Source organism: Schistocerca serialis, chromosome 1 (assembly GCF_023864345.2).
Source record: "Schistocerca serialis cubense isolate TAMUIC-IGC-003099 chromosome 1, iqSchSeri2.2, whole genome shotgun sequence".
In the NCBI taxonomy this organism is placed as follows: Eukaryota; Metazoa; Arthropoda; class Insecta; order Orthoptera; family Acrididae; genus Schistocerca; species Schistocerca serialis.
The window spans coordinates 792,725,184-792,750,900 of NC_064638.1; the positions used below are offsets into that span (position 1 = coordinate 792,725,184).

The 25,717-nt window shown below is 44.3% G+C and overlaps 1 protein-coding gene across 1 annotated transcript in view; it reads right to left on the reverse strand.

Moving 5' to 3' along the window:
* LOC126483707 (probable 3',5'-cyclic phosphodiesterase pde-5) overlaps positions 1 to 25,717 on the reverse strand; it is a 794,749-nt gene that overhangs the window by 134,968 nt on the left and 634,064 nt on the right. Inside the window, exon 7 of the mRNA XM_050106800.1 lies at positions 3,445 to 3,677. Coding sequence (XP_049962757.1) covers positions 3,445 to 3,677 — 233 coding nt within the window. The remainder of the gene's footprint in view (positions 1 to 3,444; positions 3,678 to 25,717) is intronic.

Sequence of the window (25,717 nt, forward strand, 5' to 3'; positions counted from 1 at the left end):
TAAAAGAATACATATACGTGTCGTGGCAAGAATTAGTAACCAACCCAACATGAGAACTGGCATTGAAGCGGTCAGGTATCAGGTGAGCATATAGTGACACAGAAATTTCCAGCTTATTTCTGACAAAAGCGTCTCTGGAATACCACTTCATCATATACAATTCAATTTCATATCAACGATGATATACGTTTTGCTATTAGTCACATGTCAAACTGAGAAACAGAATAGTGGAGAGGTAGAAGGGGAATCAGAAAAAAATCTTTTTCGACAAATCTAGGTACACCGTTGTAGGGCGTTGTAAAATCCATAGACCTTTTGTTTCAACGTATTCAAATCCAATCAAATTGAAGTGTATCCCTTGACTAGGTTTACTTGTCCGTATAAGTGCTGCACAGATTGCTTGACGAGGAGCTAGACAGTTAGGGATATTATTCAGTGTTTCTGAATTACCTCTGTAGACGCTGAGAAGCTCATCTGCAGAAACGAGCACGGTTTTAGGAAACAGCAGTTAAGCGAGACACATCTGGCCCTTTTTGTGCAATATATAGAACAGGCTCTAGATACCGGCTCCCAGGTTGATGCCATATTTCTCGACTTTCGAAAGGCGTTCGACTCAGTTGCGCGCTTTTGCTTGCTCTAAAAAGATAAACGATCTGGTTGATGGTATTGGCAGTGGCATTAGATTGTTTGCAATGATGCTGTAGTCTACAGGAAAGTAGTATCACACGTAAGTTGTGAACAAATCAATGAGGATTTGCAGAAATTAAGTGCGTGGTGTAATGACTGGCAGTTATCTCTCAATATTAGTAAGTGTAGCCTACTGCGTAAGACTAGGCGAAACACCCCAGTAATGTACGAGTACAAAATAAATGATCAGTCTTTTGAAGCGGTAACATCCGTCAAGTATCCCGGTGTGACTATTCGAAATGATCTCAAATGGAATGATCAGATTATACAAGTAACGGGCACGGCGAACTAGAGATTGGGGTTTGTTGGTAGAATCCTGAAGCGATGCAGTTCTTCAACAAAGGAAATTGCTTACAATACGTTAGTTCGTCCAGTTTTAGAATATTGTTCGTCTATATGGGATCCTTACCAGTCGGGTCTCATTCAAGAGATCGAGAAGGTCCAAAGAAATGCAGCAAGATTCGTGACTGGTACATTTAGCCATCGCGAGAGCGTTACAAATCTCATAGAAAGTTAGAAGTGGAATACACTTGCAGATAGACGACGCGCATACCGGAAGGGGTTGTTCACTAAATTACGAAATCCGATCATCACCGAAGATGTGGTTGGGTTGTTTGGGGAATGAGACCAGACAGCGAGGTCATCGGTCTCATCGGATTAGGGAAGGAAATCGGCCGTGCCCTGTCAAAGGAACGATCCCGGCATTTGCCTAGAGCGATTTAGGGAAATCACGGAAAACCTAAATCAGGATGGCCGGACGCGGGATTGAACCGTCATCCTCCCGAATGCGAGTCCAGCGTCTAACCACTGTGCCACCTCGCTCGGTCACCGAGGATGTAGAGCATATATTATTACCATCAGCTTTCAAATCGCGCAATGGTCACCATTCAAAGATAAGGGAAATTAGAGCTCGTACTGAGGCGTTCAGACAGTCGTTTTTCCCTCGTGCGATCCGCAAATGGAACAGGAGGGGGGTGGGAGGAATATGACTTAGGCGCGAATTGCGCTCTCCGTCACACACCGCTTGGGGGCTAGCGGAGTATACAGGGTGAAAAGTATTTAAACCGACAAACTCTGGGAGGTTGTAGGGGACATCAAAACAAATATTTTACCCTAATGTAATTTTTTCCTAAGAGGATTATTTAAACCGGTGGAGGCCGTATTACGCTCTTGAGTTGTTGGAGGGCGTATTACGCTCTTCAGTTGTAGGCAACTACTGTCCACCAGTGTAGTAGTGCATTGTCTCTGTTTACTAATGGAGCGATACACCTGGAGTGAGTACACCGATATGGTTGGTGCGTACTATGTAGCGCACCACAATGGACGAGCTCAAAAATGGTTCAAATGGCTCTGAACACTATGGGACTTAACATGTTGTCATCAGTCCCCTAGAACTTAGAACTACTTAAACCTAACTAAGGACATCACACACATCCATGCGTGAGGCAGGATTCGAACCTGCGACCGTAGCAGTCGCGCAGTTGCTGACTGAGCGCCTAGAAATGGACGAGCTGCAGGGGGTTTATCAGCAACAATATCCTAATCGCCGTATCCCGCATCATACGACCTTTGCTGCTGTGTACCAACGTCTGCGTGAGACCGGATCATTTAAGAGATTACCTGGACAGGGACGCCGACGCACGGTAATAACGCTACAATTTGAGCAAGCTGTCTTGCAGCATGTGGAGTGGGATCCTTCAATCAGCACTCGTGAAATTGCATGTAACATGGGGATGAATCAGACGAATGTAAGAACAGTCCTTTGAGAGCAATTGTTACGTCCATTTCACTTACAGCGTGTCCACAACCTGGAACCAGCTGATTATCCACCCAGAGCACAGTTTCCACAGTGGTACCTAAAACAGTGTGAAATGCATCCTACATTTCCATCCTCTGTGTTGTTTACCGATGAAGCAACGTTCGGGCGTGATGGAGTCTTCAACATGCGCAGTTCGCATGTTTGAAGTGAGGATAACCCACATGCCACAGTTACTAGCGCTCATCAAGTGCTGTTCTTCGTTAATGTGTGGGTCGGTGTTGGGGACTGTTTAATTGGGCCGTATCTGCTACCTAGGCCATTAAATGGCAGGCGCTATTACAATTTTCTCGCCACAGCATTGCCAGAATTGCTGGAAGAACTTCCGCTCCCTACAAGACAACGGATGTGGTTCCAACATGACAGGGCGCCAGCACATTTCAGTCACCGTGTGCGTCGATTCCTGGATCAACGGTTCCCAGACACGTGGATTGGCAGAGACGGTCCTGAACCACGGCCTGCTCGATCCCCAGATATGTCCCCTCTGGACTTTTTTGTGTGGGGAGAGATGCGCAACCTTGTTTAGCAACTGCTGTTGCATCAGAAGAGGATCTGGTTGTCCGGATAGTAGCAGCAGCAGGAACAATTCAGGATATTCCCGGGGTTTTTGCCCGTGTCACAGAACATGATCCGACAGTGTAACCTTTGTTTATGTGTCAATGGAGGCATTTTTGAAAATCTACTGTAATTGAAATTGGGTTGTGTTAATATGTTGTCTCATGGTCATAAACAAATGGAAAAGTGTTTGTTGGTTTAATTAATTTGCCGGCAGAGAAATTTTCCTCTAAATACTCCTCATAGGAAAAAATGACATCAGGGAAAGATTTGTTTTGATGTCCCCTACAACCTCCAAGAGTTTGTCGGTTTAAATACTTTTCACCCTGTATATGAAGATGTAGATGTAGATGTAGATGAAAGCAAGAAGAGATGACAGTACTCACTTGACGACGGCGAGCAGGAAGTCGTTGAGCTTGCGCTGCTTGTTCATGGAGAGGTAGAGCTGTGCGTAGTGGAGCGCGATGCCGCCCCAGACCAGGTAGCTGGAGGCGATCTCCTCGTCCTCCTCGTGGAAGGCGAGCCCCGGCAGCGAGCGCCACATCTCCAGCACGGCCACCAGCTGCCCGTCCGGCTGCAGCACCGGCTGGTACAGCACGTGGCCCACGTCGTTCTGGCCCTGCACACCAAACAGCGCGTGCCGCAGTCAGTACAGGCTGCCGGAACATCAGGGTGGGCGCATATAGCGCTGTCGGCTGGGATCTACTAAGCAATGTGTGCAACCAGGTTTTCTTTCTTTTGGGTGTCATGGAACTCCTCAGTCATGATGCGTGTATCTGTTGAATTTAGGTGACTGTAGTGCACTCGTTTATATATTAGTATCGTGTTTATGTTGTATGGTGATGAGAGACGGGTGCAACGAGATAGACAAATTATTGACAAATGTTCTCTCTGTTGTTCCCCGGATGAGACCAATATATGCAACTTGAAGGTAAAATGATTAACGAATAGCGAATAGAGAAGCTACAACATGTCGCTTCCATCAAATAATATTTCATTCAGTGACTCGTGAACCCCCATGTGCGCCAGTACGAACACTAGATTGTGCACAACTGGCCATTAAAATTTGCTACACCAAGATGAAATGCAGATGATAAACGGGTATTCATTGGACATATATACACTCCTGAAAATGGAAAAAAGAACACATTGACACCGGTGTGTCAGACCCACCATACTTGCTCCGGACACTGCGAGAGGGCTGTACAAGCAATGATCACACGCACGGCACAGCGGACACACCAGGAACCGCGGTGTTGGCCGTCGAATGGCGCTAGCTGCGCAGCATTTGTGCACCGCCGCCGTCAGTGTCAGCCACTTTGCCGTGGCATACGGAGTTCCATCGCAGTCTTTAACACTGGTAGCATGCCGCGACAGCGTGGACCTGAACCGTATGTGCAGTTGACGGACTTTGAGCGAGGGCGTATAGTGCGCATGCGGGAGGCCGGGTGGACGTACCGCCGAATTGCTCAACACGTGGGGCGTGAGGTCTCCACAGTACATCGATGTTGTCGCCAGTGGTCGGCGGAAGGTGCACGTGCCCGTCGACCTGGGACCGGACCGCAGCGACGCACGGATGCACGCCAAGACCGTAGGATCCTACGCAGTGCCGTAGGGGACCGCACCGCCATTTCCCAGCAAATTAGGGACACTGTTGCTCCTGGGGTATCGGCGAGGACCATTCGCAACCGTCTCCATGAAGCTGGGCTACGGTCCGGCACACCGTTAGGCCGTCTGCCGCTCACGCCCCAACATCGTGCAGCCCGCCTCCAGTGGTGTCGCGACAGGCGTGAATGGAGGGACGAATGGAGACGTGTCGTCTTCAGCGATGAGAGTCGCTTCTGCCTTGGTGCCAATGATGGTCGTATGCGTGTTTGGCGCCGTGCAGGTGAGCGCCACAATCAGGACTGCATACGACCGAGGCACACAGGGCCAACAAAAAAAATGGCTCTGAGCACTATGGGACTTAACAGCTATGGTCATCAGTCCCCTAGAACTTAGAACTACTTAAACCTAACTAACCTAAGTACAGCACACAACACCCAGCCATCACGGGGTAGAGAAAATCCCTGACCCCGCCGGGAATCGAACCCGGGGACCCGGGCGTGGGAAGCGAGAACGCTACCGCACGACCACGAGATGCGGGCACAGGGCCAACACCCGGCATCATGGTGTGGGGAGCGATCTCCTACACTGGCCGTACACCACTGGTGATCGTCGAGGGGACACTGGATAGTGCACGGTACATCCAAACCGTCATCGAACCCATCGTTCTACCATTCCTAGACCGGCAAGGGAACTTGCTGTTCCAAAAGGACAATGCACGTCCGCATGTATCCCGTGCCACCCAACGTGCTGTAGAAGGTGTAAGTCAACTACCCTGGCCAGCAAGATATCCGGATCTGTCCCCCATTGAGCATGTTTGGGACTGGATGAAGCGTCGTCTCACGCGGTCTGCACGTCCAGCACGAACGCTGGTCCAACTGAGGCGCCAGGTGGAAATGAATGGCAAGCCGTTCCACAGGACTACATCCAGCATCTCTACGATCGTCTGCATGGGAGAATAGCAGCCTGCATTGCTGCGAAAGGTGGATATACACTGTACTAGTGCCGACATTGTGCATGCTCTGTTGCCTGTGTCTATGTGCCTGTGGTTCTGTCAGTGTGATCATGTGATGTATCTGACCCCAGGAATGTGTCAATAAAGTTTCCCCTTCCTGGGACAATGAATTCACGGTGTTCTTATTTCAATTTCCAGGAGTGTATTATACTACAACTGACATGTGATTACATTTTCACGCAATTTGGGTGCATAGATCCTGGGAAGTCAGTACCCAGAACAACCACTTCTGGCCGTAATAAAGGCCTTGATACGCCTGGGCATTGAGTCAAACAGAGCTTGGATGTCGTGTACAGGTACAGCTCCCCATGCATCTTCAACAAGATACCATACTTCATCGAGAGTAGTGAGTGACTGGCGTATTGTAACGAGTCAGCTGTCGGCCACCATTGACCAGACGTTTTGAATTGGTGAGATATCTGGAGAATGTGCTGGCCAGGGCAGCAGTCGAACATTTTCTGTATGCAGAAAGACCCGTACAGGACCTGCAACATGCGGTTGTGCATTAGCCTTCTAAAATGTACGGTTTCGCAGGGATCGAATGAAGGGTAGAGCCACGGGTAGTAACACATCTGAAATGTAACGTCCACTGTTCAATGTGCCGTCAATGCGAACAAAAGGTGACCGAGACGTGTAACCATTGGCACCCCATACCATCAAACCGGCTGATACGCTAGTATGGCGATGACGAATACACGCTTCCAATGCGCGTTCACCGCGATGTCGCCAAAAACGGATGCGACCATCATTATGCTGTAAACAGAACCTGGATTCATCCGAAAAAATGACGTTTTGCCATTCGTGCACCCAGGTTCCTCGTTGAGTACACCGTAACTGGCGCTCCGGTCTGTGATGCAGCGTCACGGGTAACCGCAGCCATGGTCTCAGAGCTGATAGTCCATGCTGCTACAAACGTCGTCGAACTGTTCGTGCGGATGGTTGCCGTCTTGCAAACGTCCCCATCTGTTGACTCAGGGATCGAGACGTGACTGCACGATCCGTTACACCCATGCGGATAAAATGCCTGTCATCTCGACTGCTAGTGATACGAGGCCCTTGCAATCCAGTACGGCGTTCCGTATTACCCTCCTGAACCCACCGATCCCATATTCTGCTAATAGTCATTAGATCTCGATCAACGCGAGCAGCAGTGTCGCGATACGATAAACTGCAATCGCGATAGGCTACAATCCGACCTTTATCAAAGTCGGAAACGTGATGGTATGCATTTCTTCTCCTTACACGAGGCATCACAACAATGTTCCTTCAGGCAACGCGGGTCAACTGCTGTTTCTGTATTGGAAATCGGTTGGAAACGTTCCTCATGTCAGCATGTTGTAGATGTCGCCACCAGCGCCAACCTTGAGTGAATTTTCTGAAAAGCTAATCATTTGAATGTCAGAGCATCTTCTTCCTGTCGGTTAAATTTCGCGTCTGTAACACGTCATCTTCGTGGTGTAGCAATTTTAATGGCCAGTCGTGTACATTAGTATCGTGTTTGCGTTGTATGGTGATGAGAGTTGGGAGCAATGAGAGGTATAAATTAATAACAAATATTCTCTCTGGTGCTCCCCGGACGAGACCAACAGATGCAACTTTAAGGTTAAATGGTTACCAAATAGCGAGGAGAGATGATACAACATGTCGCTTCCGTCAAATAATAGTTCATTCAGGACTCGTGAACCCCCACATCAGTACGAATACTACATTGTAAATTAAGAAAACCATTGGCGATAAGGCCTCCGTAATGCGTGGTTCGATTTCTTAACTGTTGGCTGTGTTACAGCCCACGGATCAACCAATGCACCTGTCTCATTGACCCTAAAGAAATACCGTCACAAGTTCAAAACATTTAGAAAATGGTTCAAATGGCTCTGAGCACTATGGGACTTAACTACTGAGGTCATCAGTCCCCTAGAACGTAGAACTACTTAAACCTAACCAACCTAAGGACATCACACACATCCATGCCCGAGGCAGGATTCGAACCTGCGACCGTAGCGGTCACGCGGTTCCAAACTGACGCGCTTCGAACCGCACGGCCACACCGGCCGGCCTCAAAAAATTTAGACAGGAATTTGCAGTGAAATAATGTTCACTACTCACAGCGATTCAAATTGTAACAAACTGTGTTCACTTCGAAAATAAAGTGTCAGTTATCACAATCAATAAACGTTCGATGCTACAATAGTAACGGTTTGGCTCTGAGCACTATGGGACTCAACTGCTGTGGTCATCAGTCCCCTAGAACTTAGAACTACTTAAACCTAACTAACCTAAGGACATCACACACCCATGCCCGAGGCAGGATTCGAACCTGCGACCGTAGCAGCAGCGCGGCTCCGGACTGGAGTGCCTAGAACCGCACGGCCACCGCGGCCGGCAGTAACGGTTTCTGCGAGGGATTAAATAAACTGAACACTATCACACGTTCGCATAAACTTCCGAAAATTCACAAAAAATGATTAGTTTCCTTAGCACAAGCCTAAAGTTCCCTAATTGCGAACTAACGAAATTCCGAGTGCAGATCACTCTCAAAATAACTGCCGAAAGGTTTTTTAAGTTCAGACTAGACCATCTAACCCGAGATAGTCAGAGTCCACATCTTGAAAATATTTTAGAGTATTCGCCATCGACACATGTGCATATCGAAAACCCACACTGCAACCGGTTCCTCTGACGCGAAAAGTCCCCAAATTGAAAACATTTCAGTGTGTTCACTGTCGACACACAGGAAAATCACAAGTCCTCGACCAAATACCTAGATGTATTCCGATTCAATCTTGAGACGACATACTGCCGCACCTACGTCCATGCTGTTCCATATGGCAACCCCATTCATGTGCGAATGTGAAAAGCACCTCCTTGAGCGAGCCCCGCGCGAAAGTGACCACCTCTGTTTAAACCCTCACATTGACGCGAGATAAGCAAGCACACTTTAGACTTCCGAAAGATACTTAAAACTATAAATTAAATGTTATACATATGTATTATGTATGAGTAATAAGTAACTTTTCCCAGCTTTCTAGTGCTGTTCCTAGCTTTCCCCCAACTTAAGGGGAGTTGGAACGCCCTATCCCGATAATGTTAAATTTAGTGAACTGGCTTCCCTGTATTTCAGGAACCACTGTAGCCACTGACATGAAACTTTTACAGATCATTAAACTGTATGTTCTGAGTCTACTGAACTACAATAATTGCATTTCAACTACTGCTTTCGGGAATACAATTTTTTAATTACACGGTTAAAATTTTGTGTACTTTTTTGCATTTCATCCTAAATAGTTTTTACGTACGTCATCCTAAATAATTTTAATTATACGTAACACTATGTTCTTTTAATTCAGTAGACTCATGATACGTATGTTGTTAATTCCTGAAAAATTGAATACTTTAATCGAAGTGGTTTCTGAGATTTAGGCAAAAATGTAACAGAAAATGTAAATTTTCAGAAACGGCTTCTAAAATTTCAGAAGACTGTAACTCATTTAATATATGCTTAATTTTTTATTTTTAGTCACTCCGAAGCACCTTACATCGTACTTTATATCATCCTCTTGATCTTTTTCGAAGTGTTCTCTTCTTTTCTTCTTTCTGGACTCCTTAGTGCTGCACACTTTGCTTTAGAAATCCAAACCTTGTCCATCTGTTCAAGTTCTCTGATGCAGTTTGCTCCAGGATTAATTCCCATATGCTGTAGCACTTTCACCCTACCATTGTTGCCATCATTAAAAGCAATAACAGCATCACTGACCCCCACTTTAGTGTCTTCATTCCAACAAAAACATTTTTTGGTAGGCGAGTTCATATAAGATTATTGAACGGCTCATTGGGATTTTCAGTCTGACCCTGTAGACACTTCTTCAGTAATTCTGGATTTGCCAAGTCTCTGTAAACAGGTTTTATGATATCCATGACTGCTGCTGGGATGGAATGTTTGTGGTTGTATGAACTGTTTGACTACTGGGCATTGCGGTAACTGCACCATGAATCAGGTCCAGGAGGGCAAAGGTGGTGTACTGGTTTTTCATCAGTTGACAGTCAGTGAAAGAAGGTAGTTCATCAATCATTTTGTCTGTCAGCCTGCCTCTTATGGTTTTGCCTTCAGAAAGTTTCTTGTCTTTCAAACTCCGTTTCAACTTCCTCAACTTGATGCCCATCCTCTTCTGGACATGACCAACACATTCCAGTTTTGTGATAATCTGAGTGGCTACTACGCTCTTAGAGGGTGTTTAAAAAATGACCGGTATATTTGAAACGGCAATAAAAACTAAACGAGCAGCGATAGAAATACACCGTTTGTTGCAATATGCTTGGGACAACAGTACATTTTCAGGCAGACAAACTTTCGAAATTACAGTAGTTACAATTTTCAACAACAGATGGCGCTGCGGTCTGGGAAACTCTATAGTACGATATTTTCCACATATCCACCATGCGTAGCAATAATATGGCGTAGTCTCTGAATGAAATTACCCGAAACCTTTGACAACGTGTCTGGTGGAATGGCTTCACATGCAGATGCGATGTACTGCTTCAGCTGTTCAATTGTTTCTGGATTCTGGCGGTACACCTGGTCTTTCAAGTGTCCCCACAGAAAGAAGTCACAGGGGTTCATGTCTGGCGAATAGGGAGGCCAATCCACGCCGCCTCCTGTATGTTTCGGATAGCCCAAAGCAATCACACGATCATCGAAATATTCATTCAGGAAATTAAAGACGTCGGCCGTGCGATGTGGCTGGGCAGCATCTTGCATAAACCACGAGGTGTTCGCAGTGTCGTCTAAGGCAGTTTGTACCGCCACAAATTCACGAAGAATGTCCAGATAGCGTGATGCAGTAATCGTTTCGGATCTGAAAAATGGGCCAATGATTCCTTTGGAAGAAATGGCGGCCCAGACCAGTACTTTTTGAGGATGCAGGGAGGATGGGACTGCAACATGGGACTTTTCGGTTCCCCATATGCGCCAGTTCTGTTTATTGACGAAGCCGTCCAGGTAAAAATATGCTTCGTCAGTAAACCAAATGCTGCCCACATGCATATCGCCGTCATCAATCCTGTGCACTATATCGTTAGCGAATGTCTCTCGTGCAGCAATGGTAGCGGCGCTGAGGGGTTGCTGCGTTTGAATTTTGTATGGATAGAGGTGTAAACTCTGGCGCATGAGACGATACGTGGACGTTGGCGTCATTTGGACCGCAGCTGCAACATGGCGAACGGAAACCCGAGGCCGCTGTTGGATCACCTGCTGCACTAGCTGCGCGTTGCCCTCTGTGGTTGCCGTACGCGGTCGCCCTACCTTTCCAGCACGTTCATCCGTCACGTTCCCAGTCCGTTGAAATTTTTCAAACAGGTCCTTTATTGTATCGCTTTTCGGTCCTTTGGTTACATTAAACCTCCGTTGAAAACTTCGTCTTGTTGCAACAACACTGTGTTCTAGGCGGTGGAATTCCAACACCAGAAAAATCCTCTGTTCTAAGGAATAAACCATGTTGTCTACAGCACACTTGCACGTTGTGAACAGCACACGCTTACAGCAGAAAGAAGACGTACAGAATGGCGCACCCACAGACTGCGTTGTCTTCTATATCTTTCACATCACTTGCAGCGCCATCTATTGTTGAAAATTGTAACTACTGTAATTTCGAAAGTTTGTCCGCCTGAAAATGTACTGTTGTCCCAAGCATATTGCAACAAACGGTGTATTTCTATCGCTGCTCGTTTAGTTTTTATTGCCGTTTCAAATATACCGGTCATTTTTGGAACACCCTGTATATGCTTTTGAGTCTCCATCACCTAAGACCTTAATGTAACCTACTCCCCTTTCGTTCACAGATCGACTAAAAACTTCAGTAGCTGCAGAAGCCTACATACCACCACTTTTTCCTTCATAATTTCTGTCACAGATATTCCCTTCTTCATTCCCTGATTTACACTTACAAGAATGTTTGGTTAACATCTGGAAATCTATTACCAGTATCCACACTGGTCACCGTAGCAAAATAATTCTTAGGACTGTAGCCGCGCTTCTGCCAAGTGCCATCAAAAGCTACTGGCATGTCAGTGATATCATCATTTATTTCAACAGCTTCGTTTGCAGTGCCCCTCATTGACTTACATGCAACAGATTCCACAACAGCTCCAACAAATACTGCATAGTTGTCGATTTTACGAGGTGGGCGTGGCATATTCATCACGGCACACATTGTTTGTACTGCAGTGTGTCCTTTGCCAGTAGCTCTCAATGCATAAAACCACCTGACATTTATTTCATAATAATTATCTTTACACTTATCAGAATTCCACAATGAATGAGTATATTTACAACTGGCACAATTAATGGTAATTTCCCTGGCTAGTCCGTTTGATACCGCACTGTCTTCAAGTAAACTAACTGGCTCTCCAAACATTTTACACCACACAAATTCATCTAAAACCCTTGTTAGGGTGTGTAAATCTATCATAATATAACCTAACATAATATTTACATCTTTTTAGTTTTGAGAAAACTGTGTATGACAACATTTTATTTTAACCTTCGAAGCACTAATGGCTGTATCTCCAGATACTGACGAGTTTGCCTGTATTTCATTGTTTGTAACTTCACACAAAACATGTTGAACACAATGTTTCTCTTTATTCAAAAAGCTATTACCATGAAACCCATGTTTCTTAAAAACACTTCGTTTTGGCGTCATACTTTACTTTTTGAGAGATTTACCAATTTATTCGTCACTTTTCCTCGGAAAAACGTTAGCACTTTGACATACAACTAGTGTTTATAATATGAAACGATAGAATACTGTTTTTGACAGTTCAAATGGTTCAAATGGCTCTGAGCACTATGGGACTTAACATCTGAAGTCATCAGTCCCCTAGAACTTAGAACAACTTAAACCTAACTAACCTAAGGACATCACACACATCCATGCCCGAGGCAGGATTCGAACCTGCGACCGTAGCGGTCACGCGGTTACAGACTGAAAGGACTAGAACCGTTTGGCCACACTGGCCGGCTTTTTGACAGTGCTACCAATACATTTTGAAGTAATGCACGTAAACATTTTAACATTTTCAACCGGTGTAGATTATATTTAAAGAAATAAATTAAAATAATTCCCATGTTGGTTTATAACTGATATATATATATATATATATATATATATATATATATATATATATATATATATATAATTTTATTCGGAAGATTACAAATTTTGTAATGAGATAAAAATCCGAAAATGTAAAAAAATTTTTTAATGCTCTAAATTCCCTTAAACAGTTCAATCACCAATGATAATTTTGTCCACGTAAACGCTACTTTGCGTTGTAATATTACCAATAAACATAAATAATTAAACTAATTACACTTATACATCCCTACTTATTTCTACTTGGTAATACTGCCGCTGCTTCCAATGTTTCAGAGGTTATTTGCGTGAAACTTTAAGTTTTTATTCACGGAATGTAGATTCCGGCCTGTAATTCAACGTAGGTAATATTTACAAAAAAATTGTTATGGCAGTTCAATAGCGATCAAAGAGACCTGCCCTTAGATATTTAGTTTGTAACATTCACTTACAGAGATATTAATTTTTAAATATCATTTATACATAAATATTAAATAACTTAAAAATTACATTTCGTATCGAATGTGCTTTTTCTCTCACGCAGTGATATTAATTTTGTCTTCGTAACCATGTTACTGGCTTACCTGTCACCAGTTGGATTTAGTTTCTGATACATTTAGTCTTATCTGATATTTATTCTGGCCAGTCAGGTCGGCTATGGCGGTTACCCTTCAATGTTTAATGCTTCCAATCACGCGGCCAGAACCGGCATCTACCTGACTTGCAGTCTAAAAAAATTCTCTCACCCTAAACGTCTGCCAGTGACTGCCTCGAAGGATGTCGTCATCTACTGATGACACCGAGTGACTAGTGCGGCTATTGTGTCCCGCATGGCTCGAATGGCCCGCCTCCTCAGCTGTCAAAACACGCGCCCAGCTCTGCCGGACCAGCTCCGAACGTCATAACAGGACGCGCACACATGGCCACGTCTGTTTCTCGTCACCATTTCCGGGATGTGCAGTCTCAAGGGGGAGAGCGTGAATCGTTCTCTGGCACATATCAAACCTCTTTCGAATAACACTAAGGGAGCCATCTGAAGGACCTAAAGTCAACACTCACGTATTGTCACATCACGAAACATTGAGGAGATGCTTCAATTTTAACTCAGAACGTTGGTGCGAGGCCTGCTTATTAGGAACTGTGCGCCCCCGCCTCTCTTCCGCTAGTTGGTCAAATACTGACGGTGAAAATTTCTTCTACGAGCAGGATTCGAACCAGCTGTTTCCAAGTCAGGCCACTGTATGTGCATGCGTTATGAACCTCATCTATGAACGCAGATTTTATCACGATAAGAATACAGTATTAGTTCCATACTTTTAAAAACTAATACATAAGATCCTTTCAGCCGTCTAAGGACGCACGTTTTCGTAAGTATTGTTTCCTTTGCATCCTTACTCATGAAATCTAACCTTGCAGACTGTGCAAACGGAAACAGGAGTATTTGAAAAACCTTAGCTGATGAGGTTCTCCAACAGAAAATTTTTTGAGTCATTGGAGGCGGATCACTAGCTTAGTTTGAACGTGTACTCGTGTTTTGGTGTTGGGGTCTTCAGTCCATAGACTCGTTTGATGCAGTTCTCCATGGTACCTTATCCTGTGCAAATTGCTTCATCTCCAAGTACCTACTGCAACCTACAACCTTTTGAATCTGCTTAGTGTATTCATCTCTTGGTCTCCCTCTACGATTTTTATCCTCCGCGCTGCCCTCCAATACTAAACTGGTGATCCCTTGATGCCTTAGAACATGTCCTACCAACCGATCCCTTCCTCTAGTCAAGTTGTGCCACAATCTTCTCTTCTCCCCAATCCTATCCAATACCTCCTCATTAGTTATGTGATCTACCCATCTAATCTTCAGCATTCTTCTGTAACACCACATTTCAAAAGCTTCTATTCTCTTCTTGTCCAAACTAGTTATCGTCCATGTTTCACTTCCATACATGGCTACGCCCCATACAAATACTTTCAGAAACGACTTCCGGACACTTAAATCTATACTCGATGTTAACAAATTTCTCTTCTTTAGAAACACTTTTTTTGCCATTGCCAGTCTATATTTTTTATCCTCTCTACTTCGACCATCATCAGTTAATTTTGCTCCCCAAACAGCAAAACTCGTTTACTGCTTTAAGAGTCTCATTTCCTAATCTAATTCCCCCAGCATCACCTGATTTAATTCGACTTCGTTCCATTATCCTAGTATTGCTTTTGTTGACGTTCATCTTATATCCTCCTTTCGAGACACTGTCCACTCCGCTCAACTGCTCTTGCAGGTCCCTTGCTGTGTCTGACAGAATTACAATGTTGGCAAACCTCATAGTTTTTATTTCTTCTCCATGGATTTTAATTCCTACTGCAAATTTTTCTTTTGTTTCCTTCTGTGCTTGCTCAATATACAGATTGAGTAACATCGGGGCCAGACTACAGCCCTGTCTCACTCCCTTCTCAACCACTGCTTCCCTTTCATGTCCCTCGACTCTTATAACTGCCATCTGATTTCTGTACAAATTGTAAATAGCCTTTCGTTCCCGGTATTTGACCCCTAATACCTTCAGAATTTGAAAGAGAGTATTCCAGTCAACATTGTCAAAAGATTTCTCTAAGTCTACAAATGTTGAAACGTAGGTTTGCGTTTCCTTAATCTATCTTGTAAGATACGTCAGTACTGCCTCTCGTGTTCCAACATTTCTACGGAATCCAAACTGGTCTTCCCCAAGGTCGGCTTCTACCAGTTTTTCCATTCGTCTCTAAAGAATTCGTGTTAGTATTTTGCAGCCGTGACTTATTAAGCTGATAGTTTGGTAATTTTCACACTTGTCAACACCAGCTTTCTTTGGGATTGGAATAATTATATTCTTCTTGAAGTCTGAGGGTATTTCTCATGTCTCACACATCTTGCTCACCAGATGGTACAGTTTTGCCAGGGCTGGCTCTCCCAAGGCTACCAGTAGTTCTAATACAATGTTGTCTACTCCCGGGGCCTTGTTTCGACTAGGGTCTTTCAGTGTTCTGTCAAACTCATCACGCAGTGAAACTTCCTGGCAGATTAAAACTGTGTGCCGGACCGAGACTCGAACTCGTGACCTTTGCCTTTCGCGGGCAAGTACTCTACTACCGGGCTACCCAAGCACGACTCACGCCCCGTCTTCACATCTTTCAATTCCGCCAGTACCTCGTCTCATCACCCAGTGTCATATCTCCCATTTCATATTCGTCGTCTTCCATTTCCGTAATATTGCCCTCTAGTACATCGCCCTTATAGACCCTCTACGTACTGCTTCCACCTTTATGCTTTCCTTTGTTTGATTAGAACTGGTTTTCCATCTGGGTACTTGATATTCATACATGTGGTTCTCTTATCTCCAAAGTTCTCTTTAATTTTCCTGTAGGCAGTATCTACCTCACCCCTAGTGATATATGCCTCTACATCCTTACATTTGATCTCTAGCCATCCCTGCTTAGCCATTTGGCACTTCCTGTCGATCTCATTTTTGAGACGTTTGTATTACTTTTTGCCTGCTTCATTTACTGCATTTTTGTATTTTCTTCTTTCGTCTATTAATTTCAATATATCTTGTGTTACGCAAGGATTTCTATTAGCCCTCGTCCTTTCACCTACTTGATCCTCTGCTGCCTTCTCTATTTCATCTCTCAAAGTTACTCATTCTTCTTCTACTCTATTTCTTTCCCCCGTTCTTGTCAATCGTTCCCTAATGCTCTCTCTGAAACTCTCTACAACCTCTGGCTCTTTCAGTTTATCCAGGTCCCATCTTCTCAAATTCCCACCTTTTTGCAGTTTCTTCAGTTTTAGTCTACAGTTCATAAACAAGAAATTGTGGTCAGATTCCACATCTGCCCCTGGAAATGTCTTACAATTTAAAACCTGGTTCCTAAATCCCTGTCTTACCATTATATAATCTATCTGAAACCTCCGGGTGTCTCCAGGCCTCTGTCACGTACACAACTTTCTTTCATGATCCTTAAACCAAGTGTTAGCTATGATTAAGTTATGCTCTGTGCAAAATTCTACCACGCGGCTTCCTCTTTCATTTGTTACCCCCAATTCCAAATTCACCTACTACTTTCCCTTCTCTTCCTTTTTCTAATATCGAAATTCAGTCCCCCATGACTACTAAATTTTCGTCTCCCCTCACTTTGTGAATGATTTCTTTTATTTGATCATACATTTCTTCAATCTCTTCGTCATCTGCGGAACTAGATGGCATATAAACTTGTACTATTGTGGTAGGCATGGGCTTATCTTGGCTACAATAGCGCGTTCACTATGCTGCTCGTAGTAGCTTACCCGCGATCCTATATTTTTTTCATTATTAAACCTACTCCTGCGTTAGCCCTATTTGATTTTGTTTCTATAACCCTGTATTCACCTGACCAAAAGTCTTGTTCCTCCTATTCGCACTATATCAAACTTTAACCTATCAATTTCCTTTTTTATATTTTCTAACCTACCTGCCAGATTAGAGGATCTGACATTCAACGCTCCGATCCATAGAACGCCAATTTTTGTTGCTCCTGATAAAGACGTCCTCCTGAGTAGTCCTCGCCCGCAGATCCGAATGCAGGACTGTTTTACCTCCGGAATATTTTACTCAAGAGGACGTCATCATCATGTAACCATACAGTAAAGCTGCATTCCCTCGGGAAAAATCACGGCTGTAGCTTCCCCTTGCTTTCAGCCATTCGCATTTTACCAAATATGCAGTAATCTCGACCCTGCAAATTAGCCATTTTCCCAAGAGCGCAATTTACAGTGGCACTGTGTTGTCCGACGAAAATCTTCTAACATCACCAAAACTGTCCTAGTTGTCGCCCGTCAGATACATTTAGGCTAAAGATTTTAATTTTATTTGAGGCTCTGTTCTTAAAATTTATCCACATCACTATCCGAGTGCTCCCAGCGTCTGACAGTCGTGTGGAGGACCCACCGTTTCAGATACCGCTAGCGATTTTTATTTGGTGGAAGGAACGGAATCGGGTGCACTCAGCATCTTGCGGTCAAGTGTAGATCTACGGATTGAGTACTAGAAGCCCCAAGGCCTGGAAAACCGACAATGGCAGGGAGAGCGGTATGCCGACCCTATGTCCTTCCATTACTCATCAAAATGACGCTGAAAAGCAGCAGACGACGCAGCGAGCGGTCAGTTTCTCGTAGTCCTCAGGTCTGATCACAGATTTATTCGCAAAATCTTCATCAGTGGCGTTACTTGACTTGGTTTCTTGAACGTATACTCGAGCTCAGTTTATAATTGTTGATGTACAGCGTTGATCGTGTTCCTTACTGCGTGTACCACAGGATGCAGACAAAGTTTTGTTAGCTGTGGATGACAACAGGTGTAGCAGGTACTGTCGAGTGTTCATCAACTTACTCTCAGACAGGGCAGTTGCTTCACGGAACTTGCCGCAGTGGTAAGCGAGGTTGATAGGGACTATGCAGTTTACTGTGATGTGGCAAGGCTTAGAAAGAAGATTCGGTGTTCTTATGTAGAACTATTCCAACAACTGGTCGTAGTGATTCCCTGAAACTGTGATACTGGACTCATCAGAATTCAACTGCATTCGTCCTGAATTCAAGAGCGCTACATTTCAGACGCGCCATCATAGAAAGACTGTAAGACATTGGTAGGAATGAGATGCACTGTAGACAGAGACAAAATTAGACGTACGAGAACGGAAACAGACCCAAATTATCTCATATTCTTTCCCCACCATCCGTTCAGTACATATGAATGGCAAGTTTCTAGATGGAAGACATGTTCTATCGACCTAGCTCATAGAACAATTGGCTGGATAAAACAACAATCGTTTATGTCAGCCTCATTCAGACTTATTACGATACCATGTAGCAGAGACAGGAGGGAATAAATGTAATATCAGACAGTATTTTACACTCAATGAAACTTCATTGCAATTCCGACAGAACTACCTACAGTGGATCTTTAATTGTACCCAAATATTTTGAAATCATTGTTGAGTGCAGATGTCACTGAGAAGAGGTTCATGACGCTTTGGGTGAAAAATCCTGCAAGGGAATCACAGACAGTTACATTACTTTCAACAGCTGGAGAAAAACTATCGCCAAACAGAATCTCATACGGAACGTTAAAGTGATGGGTAGGAAATGGCCATGCGATGACCAGGGGTAGCGGAAATGTATCTTCTTAAAGATTCAAGTACAGCCTTCTTTCTGTTTAGGGGATCGTTAGAGCTGGCACATTATCTCAAGGGAAGAAAAGGCTATGCCTGGAGTAATGGTACGGAGAAAGGAAGCGGTTAAGGGCAGAGCGAGAACTGATTCCTTGAAATGTGCTGAATGGTATTTGGTAGCCCGAAACAAGTACACGCACTATTGACTCACCTGCGGTACAAAGATAGATTTGAGATATTACACTGCGTGACAAGAAAAGTGAGGAACCCAGAAGTGGAGAACGCAACCAGATGTACCTTCACTGGTTGAGAGGGTGTATGATGTTAATTTCGGTTAAATTTATAAAGATCTTGATAGTAGGTTCTTACTTATCAGTGTGACGTTGAACCCCTTCTGGCCTGAATATATGCACTGATTCAATAAGGAAGAGTGTTCTAAGGCCGTTGCACCACCTCTTGAGGCAAGCAAGCCTACAGCTGTTGTCACTGATCCCTAATATCCTGGATAGTGGCAATAGGATGGAGCTGGCGTTGGAGTTGGTCCCATACAGGTTCTATCGGAGGCAGCAATGGGGATCTTGCTGGTCCTGGGAATACCTCAGCATCACACAGATAGTTCAGAGAGACCCATGCCATGTGTGCAGGAGAATTGTTCTTTTGAAAAATGGCAGCACGATACTGTCCTACGAGAGGCAGCACATGAAGAACCACTGCGCCGGGGACGTAGCGATGTACCATGAGATTTCCCTCAATCACTACTAACTCATACCCGATTGCTTCTCGCACCATTATGCCAGGAGTCACACCACTGTGCTTTTCCAAAATATTGGAAGAATGTGACCTGTCGATGACACGTCTCGCTCAGGCCGCCCAAGGTCTACTACTGCAGTGGATGGTCGCTACCTCCGGATTATGGCTCGGAGTAACCCTGACAACAACGCCAGCATGTTGAGTAATGCTTTTCCTGCCGTGTTACGACTCAAACTGTGCACAATCGGCTGCATGATGCGCAACGTCACTCCTCACGTCCATTGCGAGATCCATCTTTGCAACCACGAAACCATGCAGCATGGTACAGATGGGCCCAACATGCCGAATGGACCGCTCAGGATTGGCATCACGTCATCTTCACCGATGAGTGTCACATATGCCTTCATCCAGACATTCTTTGGAAATGTGAACGCCTTAGACACACTATCCAGCGAGTGTAGCAAGGTGGAGGTTTCCTGCTGTTTTCGGGTGGCATTATGTGGGGCCGACATACGCTGCTGGTGGTCATGGAAGGCGCCATAACGGCAGTACGATACGTGAATGTCATCCTCCGACCGATAACGCAACCATATTGTCGAGGCATTCGTCCTCATGGACGACAATTTGCGCCCCCATTGTGCACATCTTATGAATAATTTTCTTCAGGAGAACGACATCGCTCGACTAGAGTGGCCAGCAGGTTCTCCAGATATGAACCCTATCGAACATGCCTGGGATAGATTGAAAAGGGCTGTTTATGGATGATGTGACCAACCAACCACTCTGAGGGATCTACGCCGAATCACCGATGAGGAGTGGAACAATCTGGACCAAAAGTGTCTTGATGAACTTTTGGATAGTTGCCACGACGAATACAGGCATGCATCAATGCAAGAAGCTGCGCTACTGGGTATTAGAGGTACCGGTGTGTACAGCAATCTGGACCACCACCTGTGAAGGTCTCGCTGTATGGTGGTACAACATGCAATGTGTGCTTTCCATGAGCAATTGAAAGGGTGGAAATGATATTTATGTTGATCTCTCTTCCAATTTTCTGTACAGGTTCCGGAACTCTCGGAAACGAGGTGATGAAAAACTTTGTTGATGTGTCTATATTCAAGCTTTGTGTATGATAGATCACGCACAAGAGTCTTCCAGTTAGCTGAAATGACAATACATCTGCCCAAAAAAATTAACAATAATTACAGTTGATGGCGGAAATGTCATTTCAGAAATGCTGTGTGACTCTCGTACTTCACAGAAAGTCAGTGATCCTGTACAACTATATTACTAGGGGTCATAAAATGTGATTTGCATTCAGCAGTTTATCGGTGTACCAGGAACATTCATCAATGTACTTTATATCATTGACGCACATCCCACGCAGAAAGAGAAATATTAATCTCTGATTACTGGGTGAGGCACAGTTTGGAATTTTGATAGCTTTGTACGTATTGTTCTGCTGCCTGTACCGGTGTCACCACAGTCGTTTGTTTTTGTTTGAACAAAAATTTTAATTTAAGATACCTTAGTCAGCGGGCAGCTTCTGTATCTGCAGTACCACATTAGAATAGATCGTTCGTTCGTGAATTATTTTACCAGCTTCTAACTACAAGCGACCCATTTTCATTTGCCTGTGTGATTAGTAGTCGAAGCCTTATTTCATGTTTGTGTATTTGCTAGGCACAGTTCCACGTGTTAATAACTGTATAGTGTGTAGTTTCATTGTCTTTAGAACGGATAGGGACTGTGACTGCTATGTTCAGGAACGAGCGGAGTTGGTGACCCTTCGTTCACAGCTCCAGGTTGCGCTGCCTTGAGTCAAGCAGCTTGAGGCCGTTGCCAATGGACATAACCATGGGTGGCTAATCATGTGGATCCAATGTGCGTTCAGCACATCCCACGTGTCCCCTAACCCGTCCATTAATGTGGCCGCACCGCTTACTACCTGCACTGAGGTTGACTTCTCTGCCGTGGTCGGGTGGGAGATCATTTCGAGGTATGACAGGCAGTGAAAGACTTTCCGAGGGAACGGTCGAAAGCTCTTCCCGGTTCGTCTGGCAAACTGGTTTCAGGCACTACCTGTGTCTGATTAAGGTCCTGAGCCAGATGTGGTCGCTTGTTCTGTTTCATAGGTGGACTCAGCCTGTAAGATCCTGTCATTCACGGAGGGTCGGATTACTGGTAGCTGGGACCTCCAATGTTACGTGAGAAATGAATCCCTTTTTGGATATGGCTGCCAAGAATGAGAAGAAGTTCAATGAGCACTGCTTGTTCATGCTGGCAGAGTCATCCTAAGTGTGGAACTGGTTATGTCGATAACAATGGTGCGTGTCCCTTTGTATAAGAAGAGATTCGCTCTGGTTTCTGGCAGCTGTCTGAAATGATGAAGACTGCCAGTCTTTCTTGCGAGGTGAATATAGAGCTCAGAATCGTCGACAGATCTGATTGCTGAGCTTTGGTTCAGAGGCGAGTGGATGGTGTGAGTCACAGGTTCAAGCTGTTCTGCGACCGTGAAGGCTGCAGACTCCTTAACTTGAGCCATTGGATGGTGGGTTATTGGGGCCCGCTTAATAGATCAGATGTCCAATGATTTATCAAGATATCTATATGATGTGAAAAGTGTCAATTGACTCTAAAAAATAAATTGTGTTATGTCATTTGCACGAGTGATAAAAGGAATCCGTTAAATTTTGGTTACACGATAAATGACACAAATCTAAAGGCTGTCAATTCAACTATATAACTAGGAATTACACTCATGGACAGCTTAAATTGGAACGATTACATAGTTAATGTTGTAGGGAAGACAAACGAGACTGTGTTTTACTGGCATAATACTTAGAAGATAACAAGAGGTCTACTAAAGAGACTGCCTATACCAGGCTATCCGTCCTATGCTTGAGTATTGCGTGCGATATGAGATCCTTACCACATAAGACTGACGGACAGCATCGACAAAAGTTCATAGTAGGGCACCTCGTTTAGTATTATAGCGAAACAGAGGAGAGACTGGCATTGATATGATACGCGTGCTGGGGTGACGATCGTTAAAACAAATTTCATTTCGAAACTTCCTGGCAGATTAAAACTGTGTGCCGGACCGAGACTCGAACTCGGGACGTTTGTGTTTCGCGGGCAAGTGCTCTACCATCTGAGCTACCAAAGCACGACTCACCCCCGGTACTCACAGCTTTACTTCTGCCAGTACCTCGTTTCCTACCTTCCAAACTTAACAGAAGCTCTCTCTGTGAGGACGGGCGTGAGTCGTGCTAGGGTAGCTCAGATGGTAGAGCACTTGCCCGAGAAAGGCAAAGGTCCCGAGTTCGAGTCTCGGTCCGGCACACAGTTTTAATCTGCCAGGAAGTTTCATATCAGCGCGCACTCCGCTGCAGAGTGAAAATCTCATTCTGGAAATTTCATTTCATTTTCTCATTTTGAGGAGACATAAGGAGCGATCTGTTTACTTGCTAAAAGCTTTCTAAAATAAATATTTCTTTATTTAAAAAGACCGTTTTCAGCAGACTTTGCTGTCATCTTCAGATCTTGAAAAATATTTCTTGTGTGAAACATGCTCATTTTAAGTCGGACCTCACGCCAAATTGTCATATGGATAGTTACGACAAACCTTTTAGAATGTGCTGTCTTTTTGTCCACATTACAACTTGGCGTGAGGTCCAAATTAAAATGAACACGTTTCATTACAAAAAACATTTTTTGAGGTCTGAAGATGAGAGCAGAGTCTGTCGAAACTGGTTGTTTGAAATAAAGAAAGATTTATGCGAGCTTGCCTTTAGAAAGTTTTTAGCACGTTAAAACAAAGCCGCTTTTCGTTTCGGTGACACCTTTTCACGAGACTTCAACCACAAACTTTCTCACTCGAATGCAAAGTATTCTTTCGACACCAACCTACACAGGAACAAATTTTCATCGTAATAAAATAAATGAGAGCTCTCACGGAAAGATGTAAGTGGTTGTTTGTTTTTTTAGTGCGTTGTTCGAGAGTGGAACTGTAGAAAAATAGTGTGGAAGTGGTTCTATGAACCCTGTGCCAGGCACTTAAGTGTGAATTGCAGAACAATTGTGTAGATGTCGATGTCGAGAACCATGGGAAGCGGCTCATCCAAAAAAATTTTAATCATATTAGTGAAAACTAAATTCACAACACGGTACAGACTTTCTTTTTGCAAGTCGTACGGCTGGACAGATGCCGTTAGCTATGTAGCAAGGCCATGGCCAACACCTTTCTTACCCTTTTATAGCTGGACCAATGCTCCATCTGTGAAGATATCGACTTCAAAGAAACCTTTAACTTTTCTTTTCTTTACTCAAGGCCATAGTTAATTACTGTTCCAATCTTTTTTTTTTCTACTGAGGAAACAAAATAATGAGTATGGCGACAAGGCGAGACATGAGATCAGCCCTACGCAACGCTCAGAAAAGACGGCGGCGGGGTTAATTAGTGGGGTATGCGCATGACAGGCCGCAGATAAGGGGGCGTTGAACAGGGATGGGGAATTGGCTTTCTGCCGAAGCCGCAACCGAATGCAAAACTGAACAAACGGAGTGTAGGTCTGGACCAGTTGCCGCTCAGATACGGCAGAAGGTGACGGTGGCACCAAGCGGAAAAAGCTGTAAAAGAATGACACAGAGTTCATGAAAGGGAATCGAAAGAGTTTCGCGTTACCTCCAGTCATAAAACAATGAAGTGTGGTCTGCTGGCAGCTCTGCAACCGTATTTTTCACCTAAAGTGAAAAATAAACTGCAAACGAACAGAAAAACAAATATGTAACAGGTCATTATACAACACGTAGAAGAAATGCGGCTGAATAACCATCTTAAACATTTAAACACATATCGTCAAAGTCAACACATTTGTTGGAATTAAGTCTCTATTAGTGCAGAATTTATGCTCTTCATATGCATTTGGCCAACGTCATACACCAGACAGTGGATAATTTCAATTAGCCAAACTTTCAGTTTCTCTGATTCTCAAGTTCAACCAACTAAAGTTGCAGAAGTTGACATAACAATGGATATGAATGAAAGCGCTTCATGATACGACATTAGTTCAAGAACGAGTACGGTATCTTAGCGAACATCTCAAAAAGCAGTACTTCATACTATATTGTGCAGATCCTGCTTCGAGTTTTGCCACATTTTGTTACAGATCTGTAATGCATTTTGCCGGCCGGTGTGGCCGAGCGGTTCTAGGCGCTTAAGTCTGGAACCGCGCGACCGCTACGGTCGCAGGTTCGAATCCTGCCTCGGACATGGATGTGTGTGATGGCCTTAAGTTAGTTAGGTTTAAGAAGTTCTAAGTTATAGCGGATTGATGACCTCAGAAGTTAAGTCACATAGTGCTCAGAGCCATTTGAACCATTTTGTAATGCATTTTGTCGTCTGTGGGCTGTAGGAGCAAAACTCTGAGCAGCCAGAACACGTTAAAATTTTCAGTTTCTGGTTGAAGTCGCTCTACAAGACTGTTAAGAAAAGAACGATTTGAAGCATAATCGTGTTCGATACGGAGCGGGAAAGAGCCGAATAGTAGTATCGATTCTTACATCGAAATCCAGTCCTCCTGTGATTTAGAGTCATTCCATGCAAATGTTTGGATTATTCATGCATGTAAGGAAGTGATATGTTATTAAAGAGCTTGTTATTGATGTGATATTAAACCAGCAGTAGCCAAACATAAGCTGCTCAAGAAACAGGTTCAAATGGCTCTAAACACTATGGGGCTTAACATTTGAGGTCATCAGTCCCCTAGAACTTAGAACTACTTAAACCAAACTAACCTAAGGACGTCACACACATCCATGCCCGAGGCAGGATTCGAACTTGCGACCGTAGCAGTCGCGCGGTTCCGGACTGAAGCGCCTAGAACCGCTCGGCCACCGCGGCCGGCAAGAAACAGGTGTAAGTCGAGTTTATAAGTCATCGCTACTGATAATGATCTTGTGATAGGTCTGTAGATCCAAGCGTTTGGTTTA